A 26,764-nucleotide genomic window follows, 5' to 3' on the forward strand; every position below is an offset into this window, starting at 1 on the left:
GAACACGCAGAAAAGGAGATTTGATGTACAATACAGTGTTTTATTTAGAGTTTAAAATGATCAGCGATATGGCGCAGTCAGGGTGGTAGGAATTTCCATTGTTCTCACTCCCTGCGGTCACAGCTCCGTTTCCCACAACACAGCGATGGCTTCTGTGGCTTTGGATGAACATGAAGAAACGTCCTGGGAACGAAGCAGCCCTAAGTCACAGCTGTCACTCAGTGGGGCAGCAGCCTCCAGGCAAGCGAGTCTGTACAAACCATGCCATGCTCCAGAGGGGTCTGGATGGAACCAGAGCCAACATCAGCAGGAGCCGGAAACGCGAGCAAAGTGCTCAGAGAGCTGCTCCCAGAGCAGAGACTCAACTCAGCTGTGATCTGTGAGAGGATTAATGTTGGAAAATACTAACCAAGTTAAACCTGGGGGTAGCTGGAAAGGCTTGGATCCCATAGTGACGGGCTGCTCCAATACATAGCTAGAACAATCGTTATTTTACAGCCTCTTTTCTCCTGCAGAGAAGACTCTACTCCCCAGACATGCACTTGGCAAATGCTTATTTAGAAGAGAAGTGATAGGCCAGCATCTAAGGGCCCTGTCTCCCCAGTGGTAGGGGGAGAAGGCAGAGGAAGGTGTGGGTCTGGGTTTGAGAGAAGTCTAAGGACTCCCATTATTATTTGCATCACAATGGGATGTGGAATACCCCCCCTCCCGCCCTGGCACTAAGTGCTGTACAAACACACATGGAAAGTTTGTGCCTCAAAGAGCTTGCGAACTACACAGACAAAGGGTGGTGAATGGAAGGAGCCCAGTCCCCGTGTTACAGAGAGGTTAAAGGTAGGTCTGCACTGGAGCCGGAGATGCACTTCCCAGCTCCGGGAGATGACAGCGCTGCAGCTCTGATCGAGCTAGTGCACTAGAAGTAGCAGTGTGGCCGCAGTGATGTGAGCAGAGGCTGAGGCAAGCTCCCTGAGTACAATCCTAGAGAGACCAGGTGGGTGAGGGAATGGGTAGCTCAGTGGTTTGAGTATTGGCCTACTAATCCCAGGGTTGTGAGTTCAATCCTTGAGGGGGCCACTTAGGAATCTGGGGCAAAATCAGTACTTTGGTCCTGTTAGTGAAGGCAGGGGGCTGGATGACCTTTTTGGGGTCCCTTCCAGTTCTAGGAGATAGGATATCTCCATTAATTTAAATTTTTTTAATTTAAATCGCTTTTAGTGAACCAACTTGTGTTTGAGAGAGACACGCTTTTGAGCGGACCCAAGCCCGTCGAAGGTCCCAGGCATGCCCTCAGGTGGCTCGCCCAAGGTGTCGCAGCCCAACTGCTGCTGATCAGAGCTAGTGCATGTACATCTACCCATGCTGGGAATTACACCTCCCAGCTGCGGTGTAGTCGTCTCCTACGTTACTTGCCAAAGATGACACCGGAAATGGATTGCAGAAGCAATACCTGAACCCCCATCTCTGGAGTCCCAACCCACTCCCTTAACGACATGAGCAGGCGTCTAAGCCCGACTCAGTGGAGATTAAGCTTGTCGCTACTTAGTGCCTAGAAAGAGGGAGCCACTTTGGCTCCTATCCCCGGCCATGAGCCCTGTAGCACGTGAAGCAGCTCTGTTAGTTGGGCAGCGAAGGCCCGCACAGGTGGAAGCCGAGGAAACAGGTGAAATCAGTGGTACCCCAATGAAGATCCGAGCATTAGCCACACTTAGGACCCAGGCGTTGGAGGGAGAAAGGAGAAGGCAATGCCAGGAAAATACATCTGGCAGAAATCTGTTACAGGCAAGAACCAGAGAGCAGTTCTCTTTCATCGTGTGCCTGCTGGCTGAGCTAGACAGGCCTAAATTTCATTTCTGATTGTTTGTAGGAATAATTATATCCTTTGCCTGTCCTCCAGTTCACCCCATCTGCAAAGCTAGCGTGGGCACCAGCCAAGTACAACCCATTCAGGTTGGACCAATGACAGTCCTTGTACCACCAGCCCCCCTTGTAGATTGCAGCACAGTTTCGAGCGTTTGAGCCCAGGTCGTTGTCATGGTCTCTGGTTGAAAACGGCATGTCCTTGTGCGAGGTTAGTGAATCACCTGTGGAAAATAATTGTTACTTTGTCACAAAGATGTTACAGTTCCTTGTCTTGCCAGGGCCTGATCTCAAGCCCGTTGAAGTGGATGAGGGTCTTTCCAGGGATTTCAGGCCACGGCACTCAGCATTATCGTACTATATGCTGCGCTGTCATACGTGATCACCTGCTTAGTTCCCCAAATCCCAGCCAGTGAGTTCTGCCACGGGATGGCTTATTTCACTACCAGGAAACCCTTGCAGGGCGGGAGAAAGGCTCTTGTGCTTAGTGGAGGAAGGCGGAAAAGGCAGCACATAGGAAATTACACATACAAACATATGTAACGCCAACAGACCCCGGTCGCCGGCACTGAACCGGGGACCTCTAGAGCTTAGTGCATGAACCTCTATCACATGAGCTAAAAGCCGACTGCCTGTTAGCTAAAGCTGTAGAGCAGACTCAATCTCTCTCACCATCCATCCCGTTTTTAATGGGACAGTCCCGTATTTAAGCCCTATTGCAGGTGTCTTGCCCCCCTTTTTTTTTAAAAAACAGGCAAATTGTCCACTATTTTCTGGTCAGTCAGCGCAGCCCCGGCCGTGTCTTGTTTGTGGCTGGCGAGTGAGGGTGGGCAGGCGGTGGCTCGTCCGTGAGAGCACGTGGTGGCCTCAGGCCGGGTGGAGAGGCAGGAAGATGACACATCACGTAGGACGAGAGGCAGCCTCGTGTGTGAGGGGCTAGGGGTGTGTGTCACCTCTCGCCATGTGACACCTTAAGCAGGGGTTCTCAATTGGGGTCTGCAAGCGCTTTCAGGGGGGGTCACTGGGCGCCGATGCTGAAACCCAGAGCCTGAGCCCCCCATGGGGCTGCAACCCCGATCCCCGGTGCCGGGTGTGGAGCTGAAGCTGGAAACGTGGGGCTGATGCCCTGATCGCTGGCTCCTGCCACAGGGCTGAAGCCAGAGCTGCGGCTGGAGCCGGGCAGTGTGGGGCAACTGGGCCTCTGGCTGGTGCCATGGAGCAGGCAGCCAAGGGTGTTCCCTCCTCTCCTGCTGGCTGCGCCTCAGACCTCAGCACGCAGCCCGTAAGAGCCGCAGGGGTGGGGCTGGCAGAGCCCTCAGGGAACAGGGACTGCACCCTGAGCTACCCCCATCCTGCACCCCCCAGCTACCCCCATCCTGCACCCTGAGCTACCCCCATCCTGCACCCCCCAGCTACCCCCTGCCTGCACCCTGAGCTACCCCCATCCTGCACCCCCCCAGCTACCCCCTGCCTGCACCCTGAGCTACCCCCATCCTGCACCCCCCCCCAGCTACCCCCTGCCTGCACCCTGAGCTACCCCCATCCTGCACCCCTCCCCCAGCTACCCCCCGCCTGCACCCTGAGCTACCCCCATCCTGCACCCCTCCCCCAGCTACCCCCATCCTGCACCCTGAGCTACCCCCATCCTGCACCCCTCCCCCAGTTACCCCCTGCCTGCACCCTGAGCTACCCCCATCCTGCACCCCTCCCCCAGCTACCCCCATCCTGCACCCTGAGCTACCCCCATCCTGCACCCCCCCAGCTACCCCCTGCCTGCACCCTGAGCTACCCCCATCCTGCACCCCTCCCCCAGCTACCCCCTGCCTGCACCCTGAGCTACCCCCATCCTGCACCCCCCCAGCTACCCCCTGCCTGCACCCTGAGCTACCCCCATCCTGCACCCCTCCCCCAGCTACCCCCTCCCTGCATCCTGAGCTACCCCCATCCTGCACCCCCCCAGCTACCCCCTGCCTGCACCCTGAGCTACCCCCATCCTGCACCCCTCCCCCAGCTACCCCCTGCCTGCACCCTGAGCTACCCCCATCCTGCACCCCCCCAGCTACCCCCTCCCTGCATCCTGAGCTACCCCATCCTGCACCCCCCCCAGCTACCCCCTGCCTGCACCCTGAGCTACCCCCATCCTGCACCCCTCCCCCAGCTACCCCCTGCCTGCACCCTGAGCTACCCCCATCCTGCACCCCTCCCAGCTACCCCCTGCCTGCATCCTGAGCTGTTCTCAAACTTTTTGAGCTGACCCCCCCCCCACACACACACCTTTTGAGTTATAATTTTTGGTTGTGCCTCCCTCCCTCCTGTCCCACCCCATACAGGCTGGGTGGCCTCCTGAGGTGAGTCAGGGGGTGAAGGTGGCGCCAGGGCTGGCTCCAGGCACCAGCAAACCAAGCACATGCTTGGGGCGGCACATTTTCAGAGGTGACATTCCAGCCAGCCTTTTTTTACGCTTGGGGCGGCAAAAGCCTAGAGCTGGCCCTGCATGGGGGACGCCTGGGGCCGCTGCGGTTTGCGTCGGGGAGCAGCGCCTGCACCTTATGGCCGGGTGGGCTCCGAGCGCGGGATACTCGGGCAGGGCAGCCGGGGCTGGGCGAAGCAGTCGAGCTGCCCAGGGGCTGCGGCAGGGCGGCCAGGAGCAGCAGCGGGGCCAGAGAGGGGACCAGTGCCCGGGGCGCTGCCGTGCGGGGCCGCGTCCCGCTTTCCGGGACTCCGCTCCCTCTGAGGCTGCCCTGCCCCAGCTCCTCAGCCCCCTGCCAGGGCGGTCCCGGGTCCCGGCTGGTCCTGGCTGGGGGGACCCTGGGCTGAGAGGGCCCGGGAGCCCCGCTGCTTACCCCGACCCTGCCAGTGCTGGACCGGCTGGAGGTGAGGGGGGAGCGGGCAGAGTCAGCACTGGTGGGAGGGAGCCCAGGGTTGGGGCAGCAGGGGGTGTGGGTGGGGTGGGGGAGAGCCCAGCAGGGGGGTGCAGGTGAGGTGTGGGGGAGAGCCCTGGGGCGGCAGGGGGGTGCAGGGGGAGCCCAGGGCTGGGGGCGGGGGCAGCCAAAAATTTTTTTGCTTGGGGCATCAAAAAACCTAGAGCCGGCCCTGGGTGGCACTCCCTCCCTGGACCCGCCATGTGGGGTTGGCTTGAGCCCTGCTGGCCCCTGCCCCCCAAAATAGAAGTCATACTACGCCTATGCCTGAGGCTGCCCCCCCGGACCCCTGGGGCCCCCTTTCCCTGCTGGGCTCTGGAGTTTTTATTGTGTGTGTGTGGGGGGGAGGGGGGAGCGGCTACTACATAGTTCTGATTGATTCCTGTTGAATATGAGCAATTTTACAAGGTGTCCCATATTCAGAATAGGGCAATATGGTCACCCTAGCTTTAAGTGGTCTCGGTGCCACTTGATGGGACAGAACACCACACCCAAGGAGGTGTGCGGGTTACACATACTTTTAGTGGGGGCTGTGCGGGTACTCAACAACTATTAAATATACTCATCTCAATATGGGGAAAGCTGGGTCTTCTCACTCGGCAGCGTGACCACAGTGCCCTGTGATTTCACACCATTACAAGAGGTGCTTTGGGAATGAGGTCGCTAAGTCACTAGAAGAATGCAGTGCTTTGGGAATGATATTACGTTGCATCTCTTCAGTGCGTCTGTGGTGGTAGTGGGAGTACATGAACACTGTAGCTTAGAGCAGAGACCTCACTGGCCTCCCACCTCACCGCCTTAGGGTTTCTTTTCTGGTGCGCCGTTAAGGACAGACGTCCCTAACCAGACAAGTGGTTAATAGAGCCCTGATGGAATTTCAAATCAACGATGTTCAAGTGGGTTCAGAATTCCAGTTGTCGCTAGTGAAATCATCTTAGAGATTTGGAGGCTAAATACAAAAACAATGGGCCGCATTTGGTGCTGATTTACCACCTCTGCGACCCTACTGATTGCACAGTGTTAATCAATCCAGCATTTGTTCCAATGCTATAGGGAAGATTCCTGTTTTCCAGTCCCTCTGTCAGTGTTTCCTTGCCTGGAACTGAGTTTCCAGTTGCTGTAAATAAATTTGATCCTGTGTCTTAGATGCACATTTTCCTCCCTTCCCCCCCCAGTGATTAAACAGTTATGACAACCAGGGAGGAATTTATTTTGCTTTTGCCACAAGGTGTCATCTCTCTCTGTTGGTTGGGCCTGTTTTTCTTGTGCTGTGAAAGATATAAGACATGCCCAGAACCAGGGGCGGCTTTAGCTTTTTTGCTGCCCCAAGCACGGCAGGCAGGCTGCCTTCGGCGGCATGCCTGCGGGAGGTCCCCGGTCCCGTGGATTCGGCGTACCTGCCGCCGAATTGCCACTGAATCCGCGGGATCGGCGGACCTCCCGCAGGCATGCCAGCAAAGGTTGCCTGACTGCCGCCCTCGCAGGGACCAACAGGGTACCCCGTGCGGCTTGCCGCCCCAGGCACGCGCTTGGAGTGCTGGTGCCTGGAGCCGCCGCTGCCCAGAACCTACCTGCAGTGCCTCCAAGAAAGTCTCCAAGAACCAGTTTGTATTTCTCCGTCTCTCCTGCAATCTTGAATGACTTGTACTTGGCAAACTGCGTGTTGTTTTCAAAGTCTTTGAGGTCAATGTGGAGTTCATGGTTTCCTGTTAAAAACAATGTGATCGTGAAACACAGTGCAAAAGCAGAATGTGCTCAATCTTTTTGCACCTGACTCAGCCCGATATTTGCAGTAGGGCTGGCGTTACCAAACTGACTTCTACCCTACAATGTCACTGGTCTAGTAGGACAGTGCCGCAGCATCCGACCCCCTGCTGAGAAGAGACAGCCTGATTTTCCATCGCTTTGCCCCTTCTGTAACCGTTTACACCAGTGCAAGTCAGAACGAGAGCATTTCCCTTCATTTTTGCATTGCAGAGCAAAGAAGAGTCTGGCCCCGAGTATCCAGAGCCATCTCCTTCCCTGAAGTTCACTAGTGCCCCTGCGTGCTTCAGCCATCAGATGGCTGACAGCCTGTTTAAAGCCCTTTCTATGTTTTAAATGATCCAGCCTCTCCATTAGAGATACAGCGTTCTCTGCTTCAGCAGCTTTTCCCAGCAGGGTCGTCAAAAACCGGCTCAGTCCCCTTATCACTATTTTCACCATTGTTAGCGTGTCCCGCTGTTCCCTGCAAGGAGGAGGGATTAGACTGAAAAACTGCATCCGTGATCTCTTACCAAGGGATGTCAGCAGGTGGATATTGTCATTCCCCAGCCAGAATTCTGACAGCCGGCTGCCGAAACCTCTCTTGTATGAAGCCCAGTCACGGAAAAAATCCACGGAACCATCTACCCGTTTTTGGAAAACCTACAGGGAAAGGAGAGGGGCTCATGCAGGAAACTGAAGAGCGGTGTCTGCCTTTAATAAAAGCTGGGTAAAAAAGGGCAAAAAAGACCCCTCCCCCCAGTCTCCAAAGGTACATCAACTACTCAGGTGTAAATGGCTTCAATCCATTTCAGTCTCAGTTGAGTAATCGCTCAGCCCTTCTTGGGTAAATGTTCACCGTGAAGAATGGTACATCTAAATCCCCTATCCACAGCATTGAAAATATATCTGACAGAGTGAACGGTCACATGGTGGTGATTGGGGGGGTGGGGAACCTAAGCAGCTGATTCCAATTAACCAATCCCCTCAGAGACTGCTGGGAGTAGGCGGGCTCTGGGCCTATATAACCCAGACCCAGCTAATCTCCGAGGAGGAGTGACAATGTGCAGGGCGAACGCTGAAGGAGAGCTACAGGGAAAACCACCTCAGAAAGGAGCAGCAGGAGAGGCAATTGCCTTTGGGGGAAAGGTACTAAGGCTGGGGAGAGCTGGGTACAGGCCGGGGAACTGCTTCCCTAGGAAACTTTGGACTAGCGTGAGCGGCAGGAGAACTTATGGGGAAAAGGGACTACGGCCTTTTGGTGTAGATGATGATAAACTAAATATTGATACAGCTCCTTCCAAGAACAGCTCCTATGTTTTCTCTGGCTTCCGCCCCCTCTGGTGGTCAGGCCACTATGGCCCACCAGGCAGTAGCTTAGTGGCAGTATTCAATAACAAGTCCTTTGCATCAGCTCTTACGAAAAGGGTGAATTAAACTAGTCTCTTCAAAATAATTTAAACCTAACCTCAGCGAAATCCATAGGAATGTCATTCAGTGTCATGGGCTATTGATTAGCTTGCAAAGAACCCACTTTCTCGCATCCTGGGACCGTCCTGCAGAACAAGCTTCTGTCTCTGATATTTGTGTACACGTTATTCTCACTTACAATCCATCCCCCACCATCGGTGTCCATGTCACACAGCACGGTCATGGCATTACAGTCATGGGGGTAGATGGTGTACCAGCCACTCAGGGTGTTCCCTCTAGCTAACAGCTCCTTGCAGTTTTTTGCTCCTGGGCAGAAGCAGAATTTAAAATACTTATTAAAATTCAACATTATTGCAAGCTTTCTAGAACAAAAACACAGATAAAGAGACATCACAAAGCCCACTTTACTGGAACTAAACCTCTGTGACAGAGCCAGGTATTGAACTTGGATCTTCTAAGTGCCAGTCTAGTGTCTTAAGAACAAAACCAGCTGACGAAGAGCAGAAAAATCCTCAGTTCTCAACTGTCTGGGGGCCTGGGCATCAATCTATGCAACCATCCCATTGATCAGCGTGTTGTCTGTGTATTGTAGCTCTCACATTGGTACTGGCTTTATTAGTCTTCTCATACCTTGGTATCAGAGTAGCAGCCGTGTTAGTCTGTATCCGCAAAAAGAACAGGAGTACTTGTGGCACCTTAGAGACTAACAAATTTATTAGAGCATAATAATGTAGTCCACGAAAGCTTATGCTCTAATAAATTTGTTAGTCTCTAAGGTGCCACAAGTCCTCCTGTTCTTTTTGCTCATACCTTGGGTGAGTGCAATTACTGAAAACTCCACTCCGTGGTTTTAGCTCTGAAACTGAGGCAGGTTCTTTAAAGACAATATCCATTTCAAATGAGCTTTGCCATTGGGTATGTGTGTTTGTCATGGCCAGGGATTTGTGACAAACACCACGACCCCTACAACAGCGGTGGGAGAATCAAATGTGACTGCATTCTGAAGCGAGGTTCCATGTCCCCGGAGCAGAATGAACTGATTGAGCAGAAATTCCAGGAAACACTCACCTTTCTTACACTGGACGCTGTCCAGCTCTCGCTCTCCTGTGCAGGAAAATGAAATTAGAAAGGAGTGACTCGATAAACTGCTCATGGTGTCTAGCATAAAAATGCTTGTCAATTACGACTACGTGCCTCTGGGTTTGAGATGCACAAATAGTGGCATCTGTTTTAAGTTTGCTGGGTTTGTATTTTCATGAGCCATTATTCCTTGGTGGTTCTTTCATTGTCAACTGGATGATGCATTCCCACCAAGGGAGAGCAGTTGCAGACGCCTGCCCTCCTTAGATGAGAAGGGTGTCCTAGGATTAGGCAACAGCCAGGGTCAATTTTAGTCTGTGCACTTGTGGGAATTCTACACACACACACCGGAGTACCTTGAGGGTGCAAATAGCTTGCGGGTAAAAAGCTCATCCTCTTTTTGTTTGTTTGTTTGTTTCTTTCTGCTGGACCATGGAGCAGGCCAGCCATGAATGGGGAAGCAGGTTGCACCAGCCCTCCTCCACCTGGGACCCTCAGAATGTAGCATCCCCCCTGTGCACTAGGGAACATGGGCAGGGTGTTAGAAGAATTTAGATCTATTAATTGCTCTTTGTAATCCTTGGAGGTAAGGAGCTATAGGGGAGCAAAGGGTTGTTATTAGTCATCCCATCTCTTATAGAAGGATACTTCTTTATTTAAGCAGGAAACTGGCCTTTCTCTCAGGATTCACATGGGGATGGGAATTATGGGCTAACTGGATCATTTTAACTGAAACCCCTACTCAGAATGGTGTTGCCTCAAATTTGATTAATTTGTACGTTAGAAATATTCCTGGTACTTGAGTTCTGGCACTGGCCAAAAAGTCATCTGTGTGTAATTAGGGGAGTTGTTACAACACTTGGATGGCCACATGTTGACATGTTTGTTATGCTAAAAAATGTTTCACTCGGCAGGCTTCACTTCAGTTATGAATGTTACAGAAATATTGCGGGGGGAGGGCGGGGAAGGGGAATCAGTTTGTTGTTTGTGTCCTATGCTTTTAAATACAGTTCTACTCTGAAGAGTGACCATGTACAAATGGCCCTTTCTGACTCTGTCAACACCTCAATAGATATTGTTCTGAATACACAAACTTCTTAAAATTGCTCTTTATTCATGTGACCACCTCTGTGGTAGAGGGTGTTAGACTCTTCTTCTGGTGCCACATCAACAGTACTGTTTACTAAACTCTGGTCACTTAGAATTGTGTAATCCCAACAAAATCAATAGGACAGCATAGACTTGATTAAGGGCACAACTTGAACACTATAGTATTCCCCAGGTATAAATGAAGGCACTTGTTACTGGTGGTGATGAACAAAAAGGGAAGAACCCAGCATGACTCTCAGATCTCAGGATGAGTTTGCAAGGCTGGTAAGTGTGTGTGTGTGTGTGGGGGGGGAACCTTTTACTTGTAAACTAATCAAATTTCCAATGGGACCCCACTGTGTTACTTCAAAGGAATTCCTTTTTAGCTCAGAGTTGCACTTTAAAGATGAAACTACCGGGGCTCTTGGTATGAAAGAGGGCAGAGGTTCTCACCTATTGTTCCGGGTGCTCCAGGAGATCCTTTATCACCTAAAGAAACAACACAGGGTCAAATCCTTGTGATACTTGGCGATGACACCCTAATCTGTGTAGGGCTTAAGCAATGCCTCGCTTTAAGGCATCCAAGCTTGGAAACATGGCCCCAGTGTATGACATGGATGTGCTATGAATGGAATTACTGAAGCAGAATCCTGCTGAAGTATCTTGCTGAATGTGTCCACCAGGAAGAATTTCAGAGGGCCCCTTCTGCCTGCCTAGGTGTTGATGTCAGTCTCCAAAGGCAGGACTTGGAAGTCCTGATAAGGCCTGGCACATGTGAAAATTGGGCCCATCCTGGACTCTACTAGCTGTCACAGTCCATCACCTTAGATAATGTGGCTTCATAAAACCAGACAAGAAGAATGATTTGAGCTCTCACCTTTTGGACCTGGGGGACCAGCAACACCTCTGTCCCCTGATAAGAGAATGAAAAGGATTAGCAGAGCTGCAGGCATCTCAGAGTTGTAAGCTCAGAGCTGAAGGCAAATCCTGTTCCCATGATCAAGACCTATGGCAAAGGTTTGGCTTAGGAGCTCACCGCATCCTCGCCAGGCCATGGAGTGTTCTCTGATCACTACTACAGCCTCCAATCAAGCTGCTGCTCCTTCTCCCAGCCTGGGGAATGGCCAGTGGTTCCACCACTCCATTGATCTGCTAGATCTACCCTCAATCTTGCCCTTGCCCACACTCTCCCTGTCCTGTCCCCAGGGCCGGCTCTAGCTTTTTTGCTGCCCCAAGCAGCAAAAAAAAGCGCCGGCCCCTGAGCCCCCCCGCCGAGCGCCGCGCCGCCGGAGCTCGCCCCCGCCCCCTGCCGAGCGCCGCCGGAACCCCCCTCCAGCGCCGCGCCCGCGCCGCCCCCCTGCCGAGCGCCGCATGCCGGACCCCCCCCGAGTGCCGAGCCCCGCCAGAACCCCCCCCCGAGCCCCTCGCTGCCCCCCCGCCGAGTGCTGCGCCGCCGGAGCCCGCCCCCGCCGAGTGCCTCTGGAACGCCCCCCCGTGCCGCCAGAGCCCGCCGACTGCATGTGCTTGGGTGCCTGGTGCCTGGAGCCGGCCCTGCCTGTCCCTACTCTCCCTCCCATAGCAGGAGATCCTCTGGAGCAGGGTTCCATGAGGCACAGGGCATTTATAGCCCTGTGTGGGTTCTTGGTATTCTGCCCCTGCTACCTGGGCAGAAAATTGCACCCGTTCATTTTTGTGCATGGCCCTTCATGGCTACAAAAGAGGGGCTGGGATTTAGCCACCTTGTACATTCGAAGGAGCATAAGAACGGCCATACTGGGTCAGACCAAAGGTCCATCTAGCCCAGTATCCTGTCTTCTGACAGTGGCCAATGTCAGGTGCCCCCAAAGGAGCACATACTCCTTGGAGAGAAGACACAAATGCTTTTAGGACAGAGGCTGTTATCTCTATCACCTTCCAAGAGCACAAGGTTTTCTACTGGTTACTTTACCTTTCAGCCCCTGTGGTCCTGCCTTCCCAGGGATTCCCTGTGTTCCCTGAACACCTACACAACACAGAGAAAGAGACTAAATATCTTACAAGACAAATGTTGACATAGTTTACTAAGACACGGAGTTTGTTTCTTCCACACATGTTACATTTGGGAGTTCCCTCTTTGTCCTCTGTCTTAAAGCCAGAGGATGTAGGAAGAAGTTGCTCTTACTGGAAACATTAATGAACTTGTTAAGCTATGTAAACTATGCCCAGATACCATGGTGATGGGTGAGATAAAGAAATGAATGGAAATGCTATATTTGCTATTTATTTATTTATTTATTTATTTATTTGGTCAAATGACTGCCTGAAAAATGCTCTGGCAGCAAATTTTTTGACTTCACAGCAACACTCCCACACAGTGGGAAGTTTGAGTAACCCTGAAGGTTTAATCTTGATGGGCTAAATTTCAAAATAGCTCACATCCAGCATTCCGGCCTTTAAAAACAAACGAAAAAACCCTCCCTCTTGGCCACTTAGTTCAATACCTTAGTGATAGCTGAGCTCTTTTGTAAATCTGACCCTATGAATATCTCAAAGATTTAGCAGCTAGCGGCTCCAATATTTATTGCCTAGATTGTCTTCTAGGTCCCACATGGTGGGGACAATACGCTAGACATGAATGATGTCCCCAAGAAACAAACAGCTCATTTCTCTATCCATGGCACCCCTTGTGTTTCCATTGTGAATTGCCAGTCAGGGGAAATGGACACTCTGAGAGCAGAGTTCTTTTAAGCTCATGTCTGTTGCAGAGTGAGTGTCTTACACTGTAATTGGGATAGTTAAGGCAATTATTCCTATGATGGGGGTATCTCCTCCAAGGACTGAACGCTTATTATTGTCTTTAGTGGCCTCAGTGGGCAGATCCATGCTAACTCTAGTGTGTTGGCTCAGGATCTCAAGGCTTCCATGACATGGATTATTACACCAGCTGGTTTGGGGGCTAAACTCCTGTTTACAGGCATGCTCTGGATGCTGTCTTTGGGATGGTGTTGGAAATGGAGGGTGACACCATTGAGGGTCAACATCGCACCTCCAGGGACTACTCCCATGCCACTTCTGGTGGTGTACTTCTGTGCATGGCCTGATATCAAAAGTTGATGGACCAAACGGGACTCTGTATTATTCAACTATGGGTCAACTCTGCCAGTGGCTTAGTGAGGAATGATAATCACTCTGTTGCCCAATCATTGACAGATTGTTGCCCAGAGGTCCTCACAAGTCACCATGGCACTCGTGATGGATGTACTAGAAGGGGAGGTGATGAGAGTGCCTTTAGTGCTGGACCCAAACTGTATTCCAGTCCATTAGATGCAGAGACTTTTGCATTTCTTAGCTTCAACCACAGCGCTAGCAAAGAGAGACACTTCTCGTCCTCTACTAAAGCATCCAGGAGACCTCAGCCAGCAGGGTTATTCAGAGTGTCAGGCAGGTGAATACATCCAGAATGCTTTCCCTCTGGGACAGAATAGGGCTTCTTCCGGGGTGAAGACTTTTCCATCTATGGAAATCCATATCGAGAGCATTTGGTACATGCTCCAGAGTCCATGTCAGAGCAGGAGATGACCATGGGCATGGCTTATCTTGGACAGTGTTGAGTTAAGTCACTCTTCAGGGTGGAAGAGCCACTGAGGAAGCTGGGCATGATCACCTGTTTACTGAGCACAAATATTTTGTCATTCACCCTAGGCTGAGCCACAAACACTTGTCTTGGAACAAACATTTGTGGAGCATTTAGACTAGGGCCCACGTTGTGCTAATTGCCAATTAACCGCTATTAATCAGTTAACTCTAGTTAAAACAGGACTACAGTCTAGTCTTGGCAAACCTTCTGTAACTGGCTCCTGCCTTTGGAAAGCAGTCCTCCTCATGGGCTGTTAGATATGCAGGCTGGTAAGCTTCAGATTGTGCTGCTGGGCTCAGCCACCCAGGTTCTTGACTGTCGTTTGTACGTTCAGGGTTAGCTGAGGTTTTAGGAAGGTCGAGATGTGGGAGTTGTTTGGTGTGACTAACTGTTTTCTACACAGCTTGGCTACTTTTGTTATAAACCTCCTAGTTAGGGTTGCCAATTTTGGTTGGACGTATTCCTTGAGGTTTCATCACATGACCATCTTTCATTAAAGAGTAATCTTGAATTCCTGGAGACTCCAGGACAATCCCGGAGGGTTGGCAATCCTAATCCTAGTGCAGCTACTCTTTAAAACAAACAAAACCGGTGTCCAAAAGAGAGCTGAGTTACAGACAGTGTTGCTAAATGCTGGCTATGAGAAGACATGACCTACAATAGATCCCTAAGTAACCCAAACATCAAATCATAGAAATCCCCAAACTAAGCTGGTATCAGAACTGTTCATGTCTGCTTTCTCCAGTGGTTCATGTCAAGAAGCTATTAAAATGAAGAAAAAATAAAGAAATCATTCACACGTCTATCCATCCTCCTCATCACTCGAATCAGGTTCTCATTCAGCACCTGGGAATGTACCTTTCAGTCCTGCAGCTCCTGGGTCACCTTTGGGTCCTGCGGCACCAGCCATGCCAGGGCATCCTTGGAGAACGGCGAGTTTATCGGAACCACTGAGTCCCACTATCCTCACTTCTGGAGTAACAAACAAATCCAACAAATGACTCCTGTAAGAGTCTCGGGAGCTGAAACCGTCTTCAAAGGGTGGTGGCGGTGGGGAACCTTGCCAGACCCATTTCTGGGTACTTGTAGGGCCCTATTGCCCCAGCAACTGAGCACTTCAGTCTAATATATTAATCCCCATGACCCCCTTGTGAGGTAGGTCCTGCCTAATGTCGCAGGAAGTATGTGGCATGGCAGGGACTTAACCGTGCTCTCCGACCTCCTAGGTTAGTGACCAAACCATGGGACCATCCAGCCTCCTGATCAAATCCCGATCAGAACCCACAGATCTCCTTTGTTAGCTATAAATGCAAAAATAATCATCTCTCTCTCAGAAATGAAATACACAATATACTGCTGTGAAGATGATGATAAAAGAACTGTTTATACAGATCAATTACTACTTTATCTACCAGAGGGGTAGCTGTGTTAGTCTGGAACTGTAAAAAGCAACGGAGAGTCCTGTGGTACCTTTAAGACTAACAGATGTATTGGAGCATAAGCTTTTGTGGGTGAATGCTCACTTCGTCGATACATCCGATGAAGTGGGCATTCACCCACAAAAGCTTATGTTCCAATACATCTGTTAGTCTTAAAGGTGCCACAGGACTCTCCGTTGCTTTTTACTCTATCTACATGTATTTATTAAACTGGTTCCGCTTCAAAGATAGGCTGATCCTAAGATAGCAGTGGGAGAACCACAGATCATGGGTGGTTCTCTGAAATGTATCGATCTCCTAGGCCCTGAAATTAAGCAAGAGCTGCTGAGATTTCTTGTACTCACTGATTTGGGCCAAGTCAGAATCTCACATGAAATAGGTTTTCTTGTGGTGTCGTATTAATATGGCTTCTGGTCTTGGATGAAACCAGGAAATTCACTCTAACTTCAGAAAAGTTAGATTTGGTTCAAGAGAGGTGTGTGTGTGTGTGTGTGTGTGTGTGTGTGTGTGTGTGTGTGTGTGTGTGTGTGTGTGTGTGTGTGTGTGTGTGTTGAAACTCAGGCTGGCTTATTTACCCAAAACCATGTGGGTCCTCCCTAACTTGCTGACGTGTTGCAATCTTGAGGCACAAGAGACCTCATGAAGGATGGAATTTCATTCTGTATTTCTCTATTGTAGCAATTCAGATATTGTTATGGCATTTAAATGGATGGCTGTGTGCAATTTTTAATGCTCTTGAGAGACTCAACTTGTATAAATTCCAGCACTCTTCTGTGGATAGCATGTTCAAGAAAGACCTCAAAATGCCTGTGTATAGAGTCCCACAGATCTGTTATCTAATACAGCATGCCAGCAATATGCTTTGAACAGCACTGTTGTTGATTAGAGAGGGTTAGACAACGAAATGCTGCAATTATACTACAACTGCAAACTACCTTCTCTTCAGAGTTTATTTTTGCCCTGGAAAATCTGATGATAATTAATTCTAGATACCCTGGGGTTTCTCTCCTATCCGAAGAGGCCAGCCACGTTGGAGAGAGGTTATAAAATAAAGTCTATAAAGAGTCCATTCAAATCTACTTTGCTCTCAATTGTGCAAAGGAAGACGTAGGCAGGACCAGATCTTTGAAAGTAGCAGATTTGTCTCTCTCTCTCACCTGGGCAGGTGTCTTCTGCCTTGGCAACCACTGCTGCTATGGAGAGTAAAGCGATGAGGGTTTGCTGTGTCGCTGTCCCCATAGCAGATGCTTCCTCTGCAATGCCAGCTCCAATTGTGTTCTTGTCCCAGTCTCTCTGCTTCAGCGTTTCAGGGCAACACAAGCCTTATATAGGCAATAAATAAAATAGTAAACTCCACCTCCCAATTCCTCATCCATTCATCCTCCACATTCTCTTTCCCATGAGATTGCTTCAGGGGAAAATGAGACCCATGTAGTCACTCAGTAGCCATGGTGACCTAATTTTAAAACTCAGACCCACTTATGTTCCTGTAATCTGGCTTTGGGTGTGCTTTATAGGAGAGTTTCAGCTATGAGATTCAGGCCACGTTGAACTTTTACTGCATGAGGGACACTTTCATGTGTTATCACGATTACTAATCATTTTTGTAGTGTAGGAAATGTACACAGCACTTTGCAAACCACAGAGTAAGATAAGCTCTCCACCCCAATACACTTAAACTGTGAAACTGAGAAGGAAAAGGTGACAGAGGGAACTAGTTTATGTAAACCAGAAGAGTTCCTGGAAGAAGTGTGTTCTAAGGAGATCTCTGAGAGGAGAGGGCCGTGACAAAGTGGGAATTTTCTGTAACCTACATATGAATGATATGCATGACAGTGACTCCCTTGACTAGGGATTGCTACCCAGTGGGTGCAGAAAGGGTTGAAATGCTCCCAAGGCAGAACAGGAGTTCCTCAAGGTTCAGTTTTGGGTCCCATTTTATTTAATCTATTTATTACTGACCTCGGAACCAAATGTAGGAGTGGGCTGATAAAGTTTGCGGATGACACAAAGTTGGGAGGTATTGCCAATTCGGAGGAGGATCGGGATATTCTGCATGGAGACTTGAATGACCTTGTAAATTGGAGTAACAGAAATAGGATGAAATTTAATAGTGAAAAGTGTAAGGTGATGCATTTAGGGATGACTAACAAGAATTTTAGTTACAAGCTGGGGACGCATCGGTTGGAAGTAACGGAGGAGGAGAAAGACCTCGGAGTCCTGGTAGACCGCAGGATGACTATGAGTTGGCAATGTGACGTGGCAGTGAAAAAAGCCAATGCGGTCTTGGGATGCATTAGGCGAGGTATATCTAGTAGGGATAAGGAGGTGCTGCTTCCATTGTACAAGGCACTGGTGAGACCACATTTGGAGTACTGTGTGCAGTTCTGGTCTCCCATGTTTAAAAAGGATGAACTCAAACTGGAACAGGTACAGAGAAGGGCCACTAGGATGATCAGAGGAATGGAAAAGCTGTCGTATGAAAGGAGACTCGAGGAGCTCGGTTTGTTTAACCTAACCAAAAGAAAGCTGAGGGGGGATATGATTGCTCTCTTTAAATATATCAGAGGGATAAATACCAGGGAGGGAGAGGAATTATTTCAGCTCAGTACTAATGTGGACACGAGAACGAACGGATATAAACTGGCCGCGGGGAAGTTTAGGCTTGAAATTAGACGAAGATTTCTAACTGTCAGAGGGGTGAAATATTGGAACAGCCTTCCGAGGGAAACAGTGGGGGCGAAGGACCTGTCTGGCTTTAAGATTAAGCTAGATAAGTTTATGGAGGGAATGGTTTAATGGGATAACGTGATTTTAGTCAAATCAACAGCGTGTCATCGCTGGTAAATAGTATCAATGGCCAATGAGGGTCTGGCTGGAGAATCTTGCCTACATGCTCGGGGTTCTACTGATCGCCATATTTGGGGTCGGGAAGGAATTTTCCTCCAGGGTAGATTGGCAGAGGCCCTGGAGGTTTTTCGCCTTCCTCCGCAGCATGGGGCGGGGGTCGCTAGCTGGAGGATTCTCTGCGACTTGAAGTCTTTAAATCACAGGATTTGGGGACTTCAACAGCAGTGTCAAGGGAAAGGGGTTGGATCAGCTTTTGTGGCCTGCATCATGCGGGGGGTCAGACTAGATGATCATAATGGTCCCTTCTGACCTTAAAGTCTATGAGTCTATGAGGACAGTGGTTTGCGGGGAGGGATAGCTCAGTGGTTTGAGCACTGGCCTGTTAAACCCAGGGTTGTGAGCTTAATCCTTGAGGGGGCCATTTGGGGAACTGGGGTAAAAATCTGTCTGGGGATTGGTCCTGCTTTGAGCAGGGGGTTGGACTAGATGACCTCCTGAGGTCCCTTCCAACCCTGATATTCTATGACACATGAGGTGCTTGGGTCACGAATGGAACCTTAAGGACTGGTGGAAACTGACCCAGATCCTCCATTGCTATGGGAACCACCCCCATCCCCCAGGACTGAACAAATGACACCTAACAACGGGGAACATGTAAACTCAGCGCAGGTTCTGCCGGAGAAGGACAATGGACGAAAAGGTAGCAAGGAGCTGTGTTAAGAGTTTGCCTTTGGAGAGACACAGGAACTCTCACCTGGCACTGAGAGACAGACCCAGAGGGAGATGGAGCTTGGCTGGAGAGAGCCCTGGTGCTGGCCAGTCTGAACCCTGTCTTCACCTTTGTTTCTCTGTGGACTTCCCAGTGCGGGAGTTCAGTAACTAATAAACCCTACTCCGTTTTGAAAGGCTGCCTGGTGTCATTGCAAATATTGCTGAAGTGCATGACCCTGGGGCAGGGCAAAAAGTGTCTGAACAGGAGCCTGTCTCCGTTGGACGCTTTGGGCCGGACTCATGGTGTGAAACAGGAGTTCTGCAGTCCAGAGACTCTGTCTCCGAGGAACTGAGGCTGCATGGTCCACCCTTGCCGAAGAGTGGGCCCCCTTGTGGCTCTGGCCCACTGAAGGGGCTCCTCCAAGGGGCTGGTCAAAAGCTGGGACGTAGCACAGATCCCGTGGAGCTGTGACACAGGCATTTGGTGGACCAGCGACGGGAGAAATCAACAAAGCGGAGGGTTAATTTCTGCCACAACCCCCACACTCAAGTCAGTGGGATTGCACCGGGTGTAAAGGTGCAAAATTTGCCTCATTGTCAAAAATTCTTGATGTTTGCCCAGTTCATTGGCTGGGACAGAGTTTCCTGATACTGGAAAGAAACTTAATCCAGTTACTTAATTGCTCACTTTTGTTCTAAGATATTCACAGTTCTTGCAAACAGGGAGGACTTCCCCTCCCTCCCCCCGTAACGGGATGTCTTGCAACATCCTTGGCTGTCCCCTCCTTTATGAAAGGATCGGAATGTGCCCACAACCTACCCGACTCACCCTCCGCAGAGTCTCCAGCTTGTATTTCTCACTCCCCGAAGTTCTGAATTATTTGTACTTTGGCAAACTACTTGCTGTCCAAACTCAAAGATCGATGTGTAGCTCACGATTTCCTGTTAAACAATTTGGGCTCCCTTTTGGTTAACATCGGTTGATATCACAGGCCGATCATTGTCTTTGCTTTTACTGGCCCAATTGTCATCGTCTGTACCAGCAGCAAATCACAACACCCTTTGCACTAGATCAGCTGTGCTGGTCCCTATGGGGCTTTAGTTCTACCCACTCTTTCCACCTGCTCTGGTAGGACTGTGGAAGTAGCAGGAGCAGTGTCCGGATCCAGGTCGCCCATACAGAGGTGTAAGTGGTGGTGATGGTGGTAGCTCTATCTCTTCCTTGTATATCCCCTGTGGTTCAAGACACAAACTACCTCTGATCATATTCATAATACGTGTGTGCTGAAAGGTGTTAATGGCTGCCATCAAGCATGACGGCTCTGTAGCTCAAAGACACAGTTCTGATTGGAGCTCTTTCTTTCAGCCTAAATGAATGGAACAATTAAATTTCCCTTTTTGTTGTGATCGCTGACATCATAAACCAGCCCTGTAACATGTTGCTGGTTTTCTGCCTCCTTTCCCTTGGCTCTCAGGTCTGGTTCTCTGGCTTGCTTCCTACTTCTGGGGGTCACAGTCCTTTTCTCTATTAGTCATTTCCATCCTTTTTTCCCACTCTCCCAGACTCCCACCTCTGCCGTCTGTAACTCTAGTTTGAGTTGTGTGCTCACTGAGGGCTCTCTCTTTGCCCTTGCTGCCTTCAGCATGTCCACTCCCTTTTACACTTCCTTGGTTCTGTTTCCTCACCTGAAATAAACAGAAAATAACTGTAACCTTTCTGGAACTTTTCCCAGCCTCTGCCCTTGAGAGTCCCGTAAGGCTGTCTTACCAGTGCTGGAAGTGTCCATCTCTGTTCCAATACCAAAGGAGCATTGCTGCTGGAGTACCCCAAGCTGAGTGCTGTTATCTCTCTGCTGGAGATTAGGCTTGTCAGCTCCCCGCCACTCCAGTTTGTCGTCCTCCCCAGCAAACTCCTCAAGGCTCTCCTGGCCCAGACCTTGTCTAGCAGGTAACAACCAGTGAACTCCAGCCAGGGCCGGCTCTGGCATTTTGGCCGCCCCAAGCAAAAAAAAACCAAAACCAACCTGTGGCGCAGCCAGAGCACGGGTGCAAGGGGACCGGCTGGGAGGGAGCGGGCAGGAGAGAGAGAGAAGGGGGCGGCCAGGGCTACAGCAGGGACGCTGCCACGCGGCGCCTCCTGCCGCAAGGGCTCCGCTCCGGTCGGCGGGGAGGGAAGGAAGAGGACTGCCCTGCAGGGCGCTCTGGTTCTCCGCCCCGCCGCCTCCTACAGGGTGGCCAGAGCGGAACAAGAACAAAAAGCGGCCGCGCGCCCTAGGATTGGGCAGAATGCCGCCTCCAACAATCTGCCGACCCAACCACCAGCTTGCTCAGCTGGTGCCTGGAGCCGGCCCTGACTCCAGCCCCTGGGTTTTTCGGATGTTTCTCTGCAATGCACAGCCCAAATCACTGTTCGTTCACAGATGATATTACGTTTGCTGTTCTCTTAAAGGGTCAGTACATTACAGCTTCTTAACTTAACTGGGGTGAATGCACCCTTCCCTTCAAGCACAGAAATGAGTTGGTTTATAGTAGAAATAAAACACATCTAGTCACAAAAAGACATAGGTTAAGTGATGCCAAGCAGCAGGGATAAAGGTAGAAATGGTTATGAACATCTAAAAATGACACCATGCTTCTAAAAGACAAACTTATTCTAGCAAGATACTGTCGGTTCAAAATGGTTTCTCGCCCGGTCTCCACCCTGGCCAGGATCCATCAGAGATCAAATCCTTGATTCCGTTGTCTCCTAAGGTGAAGGATAAGGATGAAATCTCTGTTCCTTATCCCCAAAAGGACTGTCTTTGTCTTACAAGCCAGGAAGGCCTCCTGGGGATTCTGTCTCCTGTGTCTCTCTGGGGTGCAGGAGCCATATTAATTCTCTGTCTCAAGTTTGGGAGCAGGATAACCCCCACTAGCTTAGCTTGATGTAACTGAGGTAAACCCACCTTCCTTTGTCTAGGACAGACCTGGGTATCACCTTTATCTAGGCTAGGCTGTCTGGTCTTAAACATGTTCTAGTAACATCATACAGAGGAAATCCATAACTTCACATATAACACTAACACATGCCTTTTACAATGGCATTAACCTGCGAGTTGTTAGTTTTAAAATGACCCCTCACAAGGCAGTGGTGTGTAAGGTGTGAATACAGGGGAGGGGGTGGTCTAGGGTCACAGGCCACCAAGGCAAGAAGCTGCATGGCAGATGAGTAGCTAAGAGCTTTCCTGGGGACTGACTACAAATGCAGGTGCTGGGTGACTTACTGGTTACAGGTGTGTCTGTGTGAGCAGAAAGTCAGAGAATCAATGGTGAGTGGCGCTAGAGGAAGCCACATCTCTTGTGATGTGAGGCTCTGTGCCAGGAGCAGTATTTCACCTTTGGCGGTGTGTCCCATGCCCTTTATCCCATGTGGAGTGGAACCTTAGGTTGTCAGCTCCTTGGGGAAGGGATGTCTATGTTCTGTGTCTGCGCAGCGCCTAGCACACTGGCTTCCAGGTCCATGACTCAGCCACTGACGTGCACGGCAGTACAAATAACAATTGAGCGCAAAGTCACTGAACATCTTTAGCCTGTGTGGAGCCCCCCTAGCTTTTCCATAGTGGTCTTTTTATTTAAATGGAAAGAACTGAAAGATTTACACCGTCCTGGTTTAAATCCGATTGATTGATTGGTTTGTAAGTTACAAATATCACTAAGTTCTAATACTGGACAACAAGTTCTAATCCTGCTGTTGTAACACTTGGCTGGCTGCACATTAGCACGTTTATGACGTTAAGCATTGCACTCTTCAGGTCACACATCGGTTATGAAGTTTAGAGACGTGTTGGGAAAGCACATTGCAGTCAGAAGGGATTTTTTTCTGGTACACTCACGCCAGTGCTTTAAAACGTGGTTCTGTACTGAACATTGACTATGTAGTGCCCCTTCTTACTCAGCAGCAGCTGTGCTCCGTGTGTGTATCCGAGTCTTATCTGCTGGGTTGGGTGACAAGTTCGTACTATTGTTATAAATAGGGGGTTTAACCCCTACACTCAGGGCTAGTCTACACGGCAAGGCTACATTGGTGCTGCTGTAGCGCATCTGCTGAAGACACCGCTTAAGTTGATGTAACTTACGTCGTGTGTGTGTGTGTGTGTGTGTGGCTTTTTCACAACCCTGAGCAACGTAATTACACAAATCAAATAACATTTTCCCCCATGAGTTCTGTGCCTAATTCAGTTCACAAATTGGACTCAAAAGAGACCAGAATTAAGGTTGCATCTTAAATCTTGATGGTTACTGTTCTGTTCATTCCCTCTGAAGCACCTGGCACTGGCCACTGTCGGAAGGCAGGATACTGGGCTAGATGGACCTTTGGTCTGACCCAGTATGGCCGTTCTTATGTTCTTGCATGTCCTAACTTTTGAGTGCTTGACTTTGCAACCTTCCAACAAATCTATTCCTCTTCCCCACCACTGCCCTCCCTTAATTTGGAACAACAATAAAATCTTGTTTGTATAAGAGCATGGGAGCATGAGCAACCCAGTATTGAATAGAATTGAATTTTTGTAATTGTGGGTAGATTTGGCTTTTCTCAACTTTAGAGAGAGAACTTTCTCTCAACTTTCTCTTTACACTGGCCCAAATCTTGAGATCCTCATTCAATATTTACTCCACCAAATAACAGGTCTGTACAGTGGAAGTTTGCCTGATATATTTGGAAACTCCGAAAGCAAGTTCTCACGGAATAGAACTAGAATATGCCCAAGGAAGGAAATTGAATAAGGATCTCAAGATGTGGCCCATTGAAAATTCTCTTCTCTCTAGAAGAGCTCATCACAAGAAAGTTAAAATGATGGGCTGGGTAATTCTGATTAATCGTAATATACATGATATGAGCAACTTGCCCTGGAGGGACCTGAGCTGCTAGTCACAGAAAATAAAAATGAATGTGACCAACCTCCCACCTTTTTCCTTGCAGGTTTTCTAGAAATGGGCGGATGGGTCATTGTAACTGGGATTCATACAAGAGAGGCTTTGGGAGACAGCTGCCAGAATTTTGGTTGGGAAATGGTAATCGTCACATCACTTGGTAAAGAAATTACTGGCTCACTTTTTCTTAAGAGCGCCTTCCTGCCACCCCCTTTGTCACATGGCTTAGAGTGATCAGAACAATTCCTGTAGCTCTTGCATTGGTAGATCTCAAAGTGCTTTACCAAGTATAACTGCACATAAAGCAAGGCACAGAGACATGAAGTAACTTGCCCAAGATCATACAAGCAAGTCTTGCTGGCTAGAAGAGTCAGCACATAGCTCAATACCCAGCTCCATTGTGGGATTCCACAGGGCACCCAGCTCTGTCTCTTGTCACATTCCCTCTCTCTGCCCTTTCCCTTGTTCCTGATGGTTCCCTCCGGCTTCCATTTGACCCTGAGATCCAGAATTCTGTCCTAATCACTGGTCAGGGAGTCTCATTTGAACCAATGGAGTCAGGACAGAAACTGCATTTGTGTCTTGCTGGCTTGCCACTGGACTGGGGCTGGTGGAGGCCATAGAGGGATGGATGGTATAGATTCTGATCTCCTGCCTGGGAGAAGGGTGTTAGATGTGGGTTCTGTTTGCTACTGGAAAGATGAGAGTGGGGGATGGAAACTGGGTTAGCTAAGGCAGTCTGAGTCTGCATAGGGGTGACAGGCTGGTGAGTCAAGCCCAGGTGGGTGAGGGTCACCACAAATAAACCCAGCGTTGTGCAAAGTGTTCATGGCACGTAGTGAATATTTCACATTACTCCTGTGTTCACCAGGAAATAACGAGCTGCGTCTTGACCCCAGAAACGTCGAAAACAGGACCTACTTTGCCAAGTACGAGTCATTCAACATTTTGGGAGAATCAGAACAATACAAACCCATTCTAAGGGACATGGTGGCAGGCAATGTAGGTAGGTGCTGGATGCGCTTACATACCCATCCAACGGAGACGTAGGACATCCTGCAGCAGAAACAAACCCAATCCCACCCTAGTCCAGGGCTACAGCATCGAGCCTATAAAATAAAGCAAAAAATGATCCTAAGTTAAATGATAACATTTTGTCTCTCTAAAGAGACAATGTTCTATGTTGAAGTCAGAGCCTTCAAGCTCCAGCTTCTCATCATGGAACCGGGAGGAGAGGGAGAGAAAAATGCTTCCACCTGTCATCTGAGACCCTCCAGACCACTTCCTGTTCCTGCTTAAATACCCGCCCTGTGTTTATATCAAGTGAACACCTCCTCACTCCAATCACAGGCTGCGCTAGTCCTCAGGGCCGGCGCAACCCATTAGGCGACCTAGGCCGTCACCTAGGGTGCTACAATTTGGGGGGGGGGGTGGCCGCGGTGGTATTTCGGCGGCGGGACCTTCCACTGCCTCGGGGGGGGGGGCATTTCAGGGCGGGACCTTCTGCCGCCGTTGGTGGTGCTCCTGCTAGTCCTGAGGGGTGGGACAGGCCCTTGGCCTGATCCAAAACAAGTGCATGAGGGTCCTCAACCCAGTCTCCTCCCTCCCTAAGTGCTCTGCAAAGGATCTAGTGCAGGGGTGGCCAACCTGTGGCTCCGGAGCCGCATGCGGCTCTTCAGAAGTTAATATGCGGCTCCTTGTATAGGTGCTGACTCCGGGGCTGGAGCTCCAGGTGCCAACTTTCCACTGCTCAACCTCAGGCCCTGCCCCCACTCCACCCCTTACCCCAAGGCCCTGCCCTTTTCCACCCCCTCCCCTGAGCCTGCTGCACCGTTGCTCCTCCCCGCTCCATCCCAGAGCCTCCTGTACACTGTGAAATAGCTGATCGCGGCAGGCGGGAGGGACGGGGAGGTGTTGATTGGCAGGGCTGCTAGTAGGCAGGTGGTGGTGGGGGGGGGGAGCTTATGGGGGGGCTGTTGATGTATTACTGTGGCTCTTTGGCAATGTACATTGGTAAATTCTGGCTCCTTCTCAGGCTCAGGTTGCCCACCCCTGATCTAGCATAAGCCAATAGGTGCTCGTGCTGATAAGGCCAGGGAACCAGAAGGTGCTCAGGTATTCCTGTCTGTCTGCCCCGCTCCTCTCAGGGCTAGTCTCCGTGGCTCTCCTCACGGTAATACCCAGTCTCGGAGCCTGGCGGATACAGCAGACAAGCATTTGTGGATGCTCAGGGTGTGTGGGAGCGACAGGATGTCAAGCAGTGTGCATGGGCTTAGGGGAGGAGATGGCAGCACTGGCCTGCATCCTCTTGCATTTGCCTCTGTGGTGGAGCAATGCTGTTGCTTCACTGTCCGAGGCGTGTGTTAATAGGTGTTGGCTGATCACCCTCTCACTGAGCTGGGGAGCTGGCTTAGTATTACATTTCCAGTTCTTTCTGAAGTCCGTTTGATAAAGGAAAAGCAGGTGCAGTTTAAAGAGCTGCTGCTTTAGTTTAATGTTTGCTTGTAGCTTGACCGTTGCTAGCGTTGTTCTAAATCAATTGGAAATGAATGTTCGGAGGGCAAAGGAAACCTGTTCTAAAGTAGCAGATCCAGGGCTGGATTTATCACTCAGCTGCAGCCCCTCTCTCAGGCTGGGATGAAGGAGACACAAGGCATCCCCGGTGGACTATCCCCAGTGCAGGGGTGCCCTAGGCACAGAACTGACGTTGCCCCTCTCACATGGCTGCTCCAGTAGTCCCGGGTTCAGGCAGGCCATGGGCAGAGCAGAGGTGGAGCATGGCTGGGCCAAATGAGGGAGGGGTGTTTTGAGCACAGGAGGGAGTGGGCCAAGGGTGACCTGGTCTCACTCTGGTGTTCTGGGGTGGGGCAAACTCAGCACAGATTTCCGTTAAGGCCCTTTTGAAGTCCAGGTCTCCAAAACTATTCCGTTCCAGTTCCAGTCCCAGCACTCTACCTCTATGGTCTCTGTTACTGTAGTATCTGAGCCCCTCATCATCTTTAACATATTTATCCTCCGCTCTAGCTGCAAGGCATTAAAAGGAAAAGAAATGTTTCTTTCCCTGTTTACTCTGTGCATTTGACAGCACTCTGAGTACAGTTTCTTTGTTTTCCCAT

At 50.2% G+C, this 26,764-nt stretch overlaps 2 protein-coding genes across 4 annotated transcripts in view; one reads left to right on the plus strand and one right to left on the minus strand.

The window, feature by feature from the left end:
* The window catches only part of LOC101933733 (ficolin-2-like), a 52,634-nt gene that overhangs the window by 8,951 nt on the left and 16,919 nt on the right, over nucleotides 1–26,764 (plus strand). The window lies entirely within an intron of this gene.
* LOC101933997 (ficolin-2-like) lies at nucleotides 20–16,483 on the minus strand. Its single transcript, XM_065571969.1, has 10 exons — nucleotides 16,334–16,483; nucleotides 14,596–14,709; nucleotides 12,070–12,123; nucleotides 10,999–11,034; nucleotides 10,575–10,610; nucleotides 9,021–9,056; nucleotides 8,131–8,258; nucleotides 7,055–7,184; nucleotides 6,350–6,484; nucleotides 20–2,081 (listed from the first exon to the last, which is right to left on the minus strand). Exons 1-10 carry the CDS (start codon nucleotides 16,413–16,415, stop codon nucleotides 1,828–1,830), a joined length of 1,005 nt encoding a protein of 334 aa, XP_065428041.1. The 5' UTR covers nucleotides 16,416–16,483; the 3' UTR covers nucleotides 20–1,827.

Source organism: Chrysemys picta, chromosome 18, assembly GCF_011386835.1.
Source record: "Chrysemys picta bellii isolate R12L10 chromosome 18, ASM1138683v2, whole genome shotgun sequence".
Lineage (NCBI taxonomy): Eukaryota > Metazoa > Chordata > Testudines > Emydidae > Chrysemys > Chrysemys picta.

Excerpts from the sequence above, each read along its gene's own strand:
- LOC101933997 (XM_065571969.1), bottom strand. The coding sequence starts at position 16,415 with ATGGGGACAGCGACACAGCAAACCCTCATCGCTTTACTCTCCATAGCA. Across the intron at positions 8,259-9,020 it reads CAGCGTCCAGTGTAAGAAAG|GAGCAAAAAACTGCAAGGAG; the intron begins GTGAGTGTTTCC and ends GCTTCTGCCCAG. Across the intron at positions 2,082-6,349 it reads CTTTCTTGGAGGCACTGCAG|GTGATTCACTAACCTCGCAC; the intron begins GTAGGTTCTGGG and ends TATTTTCCACAG.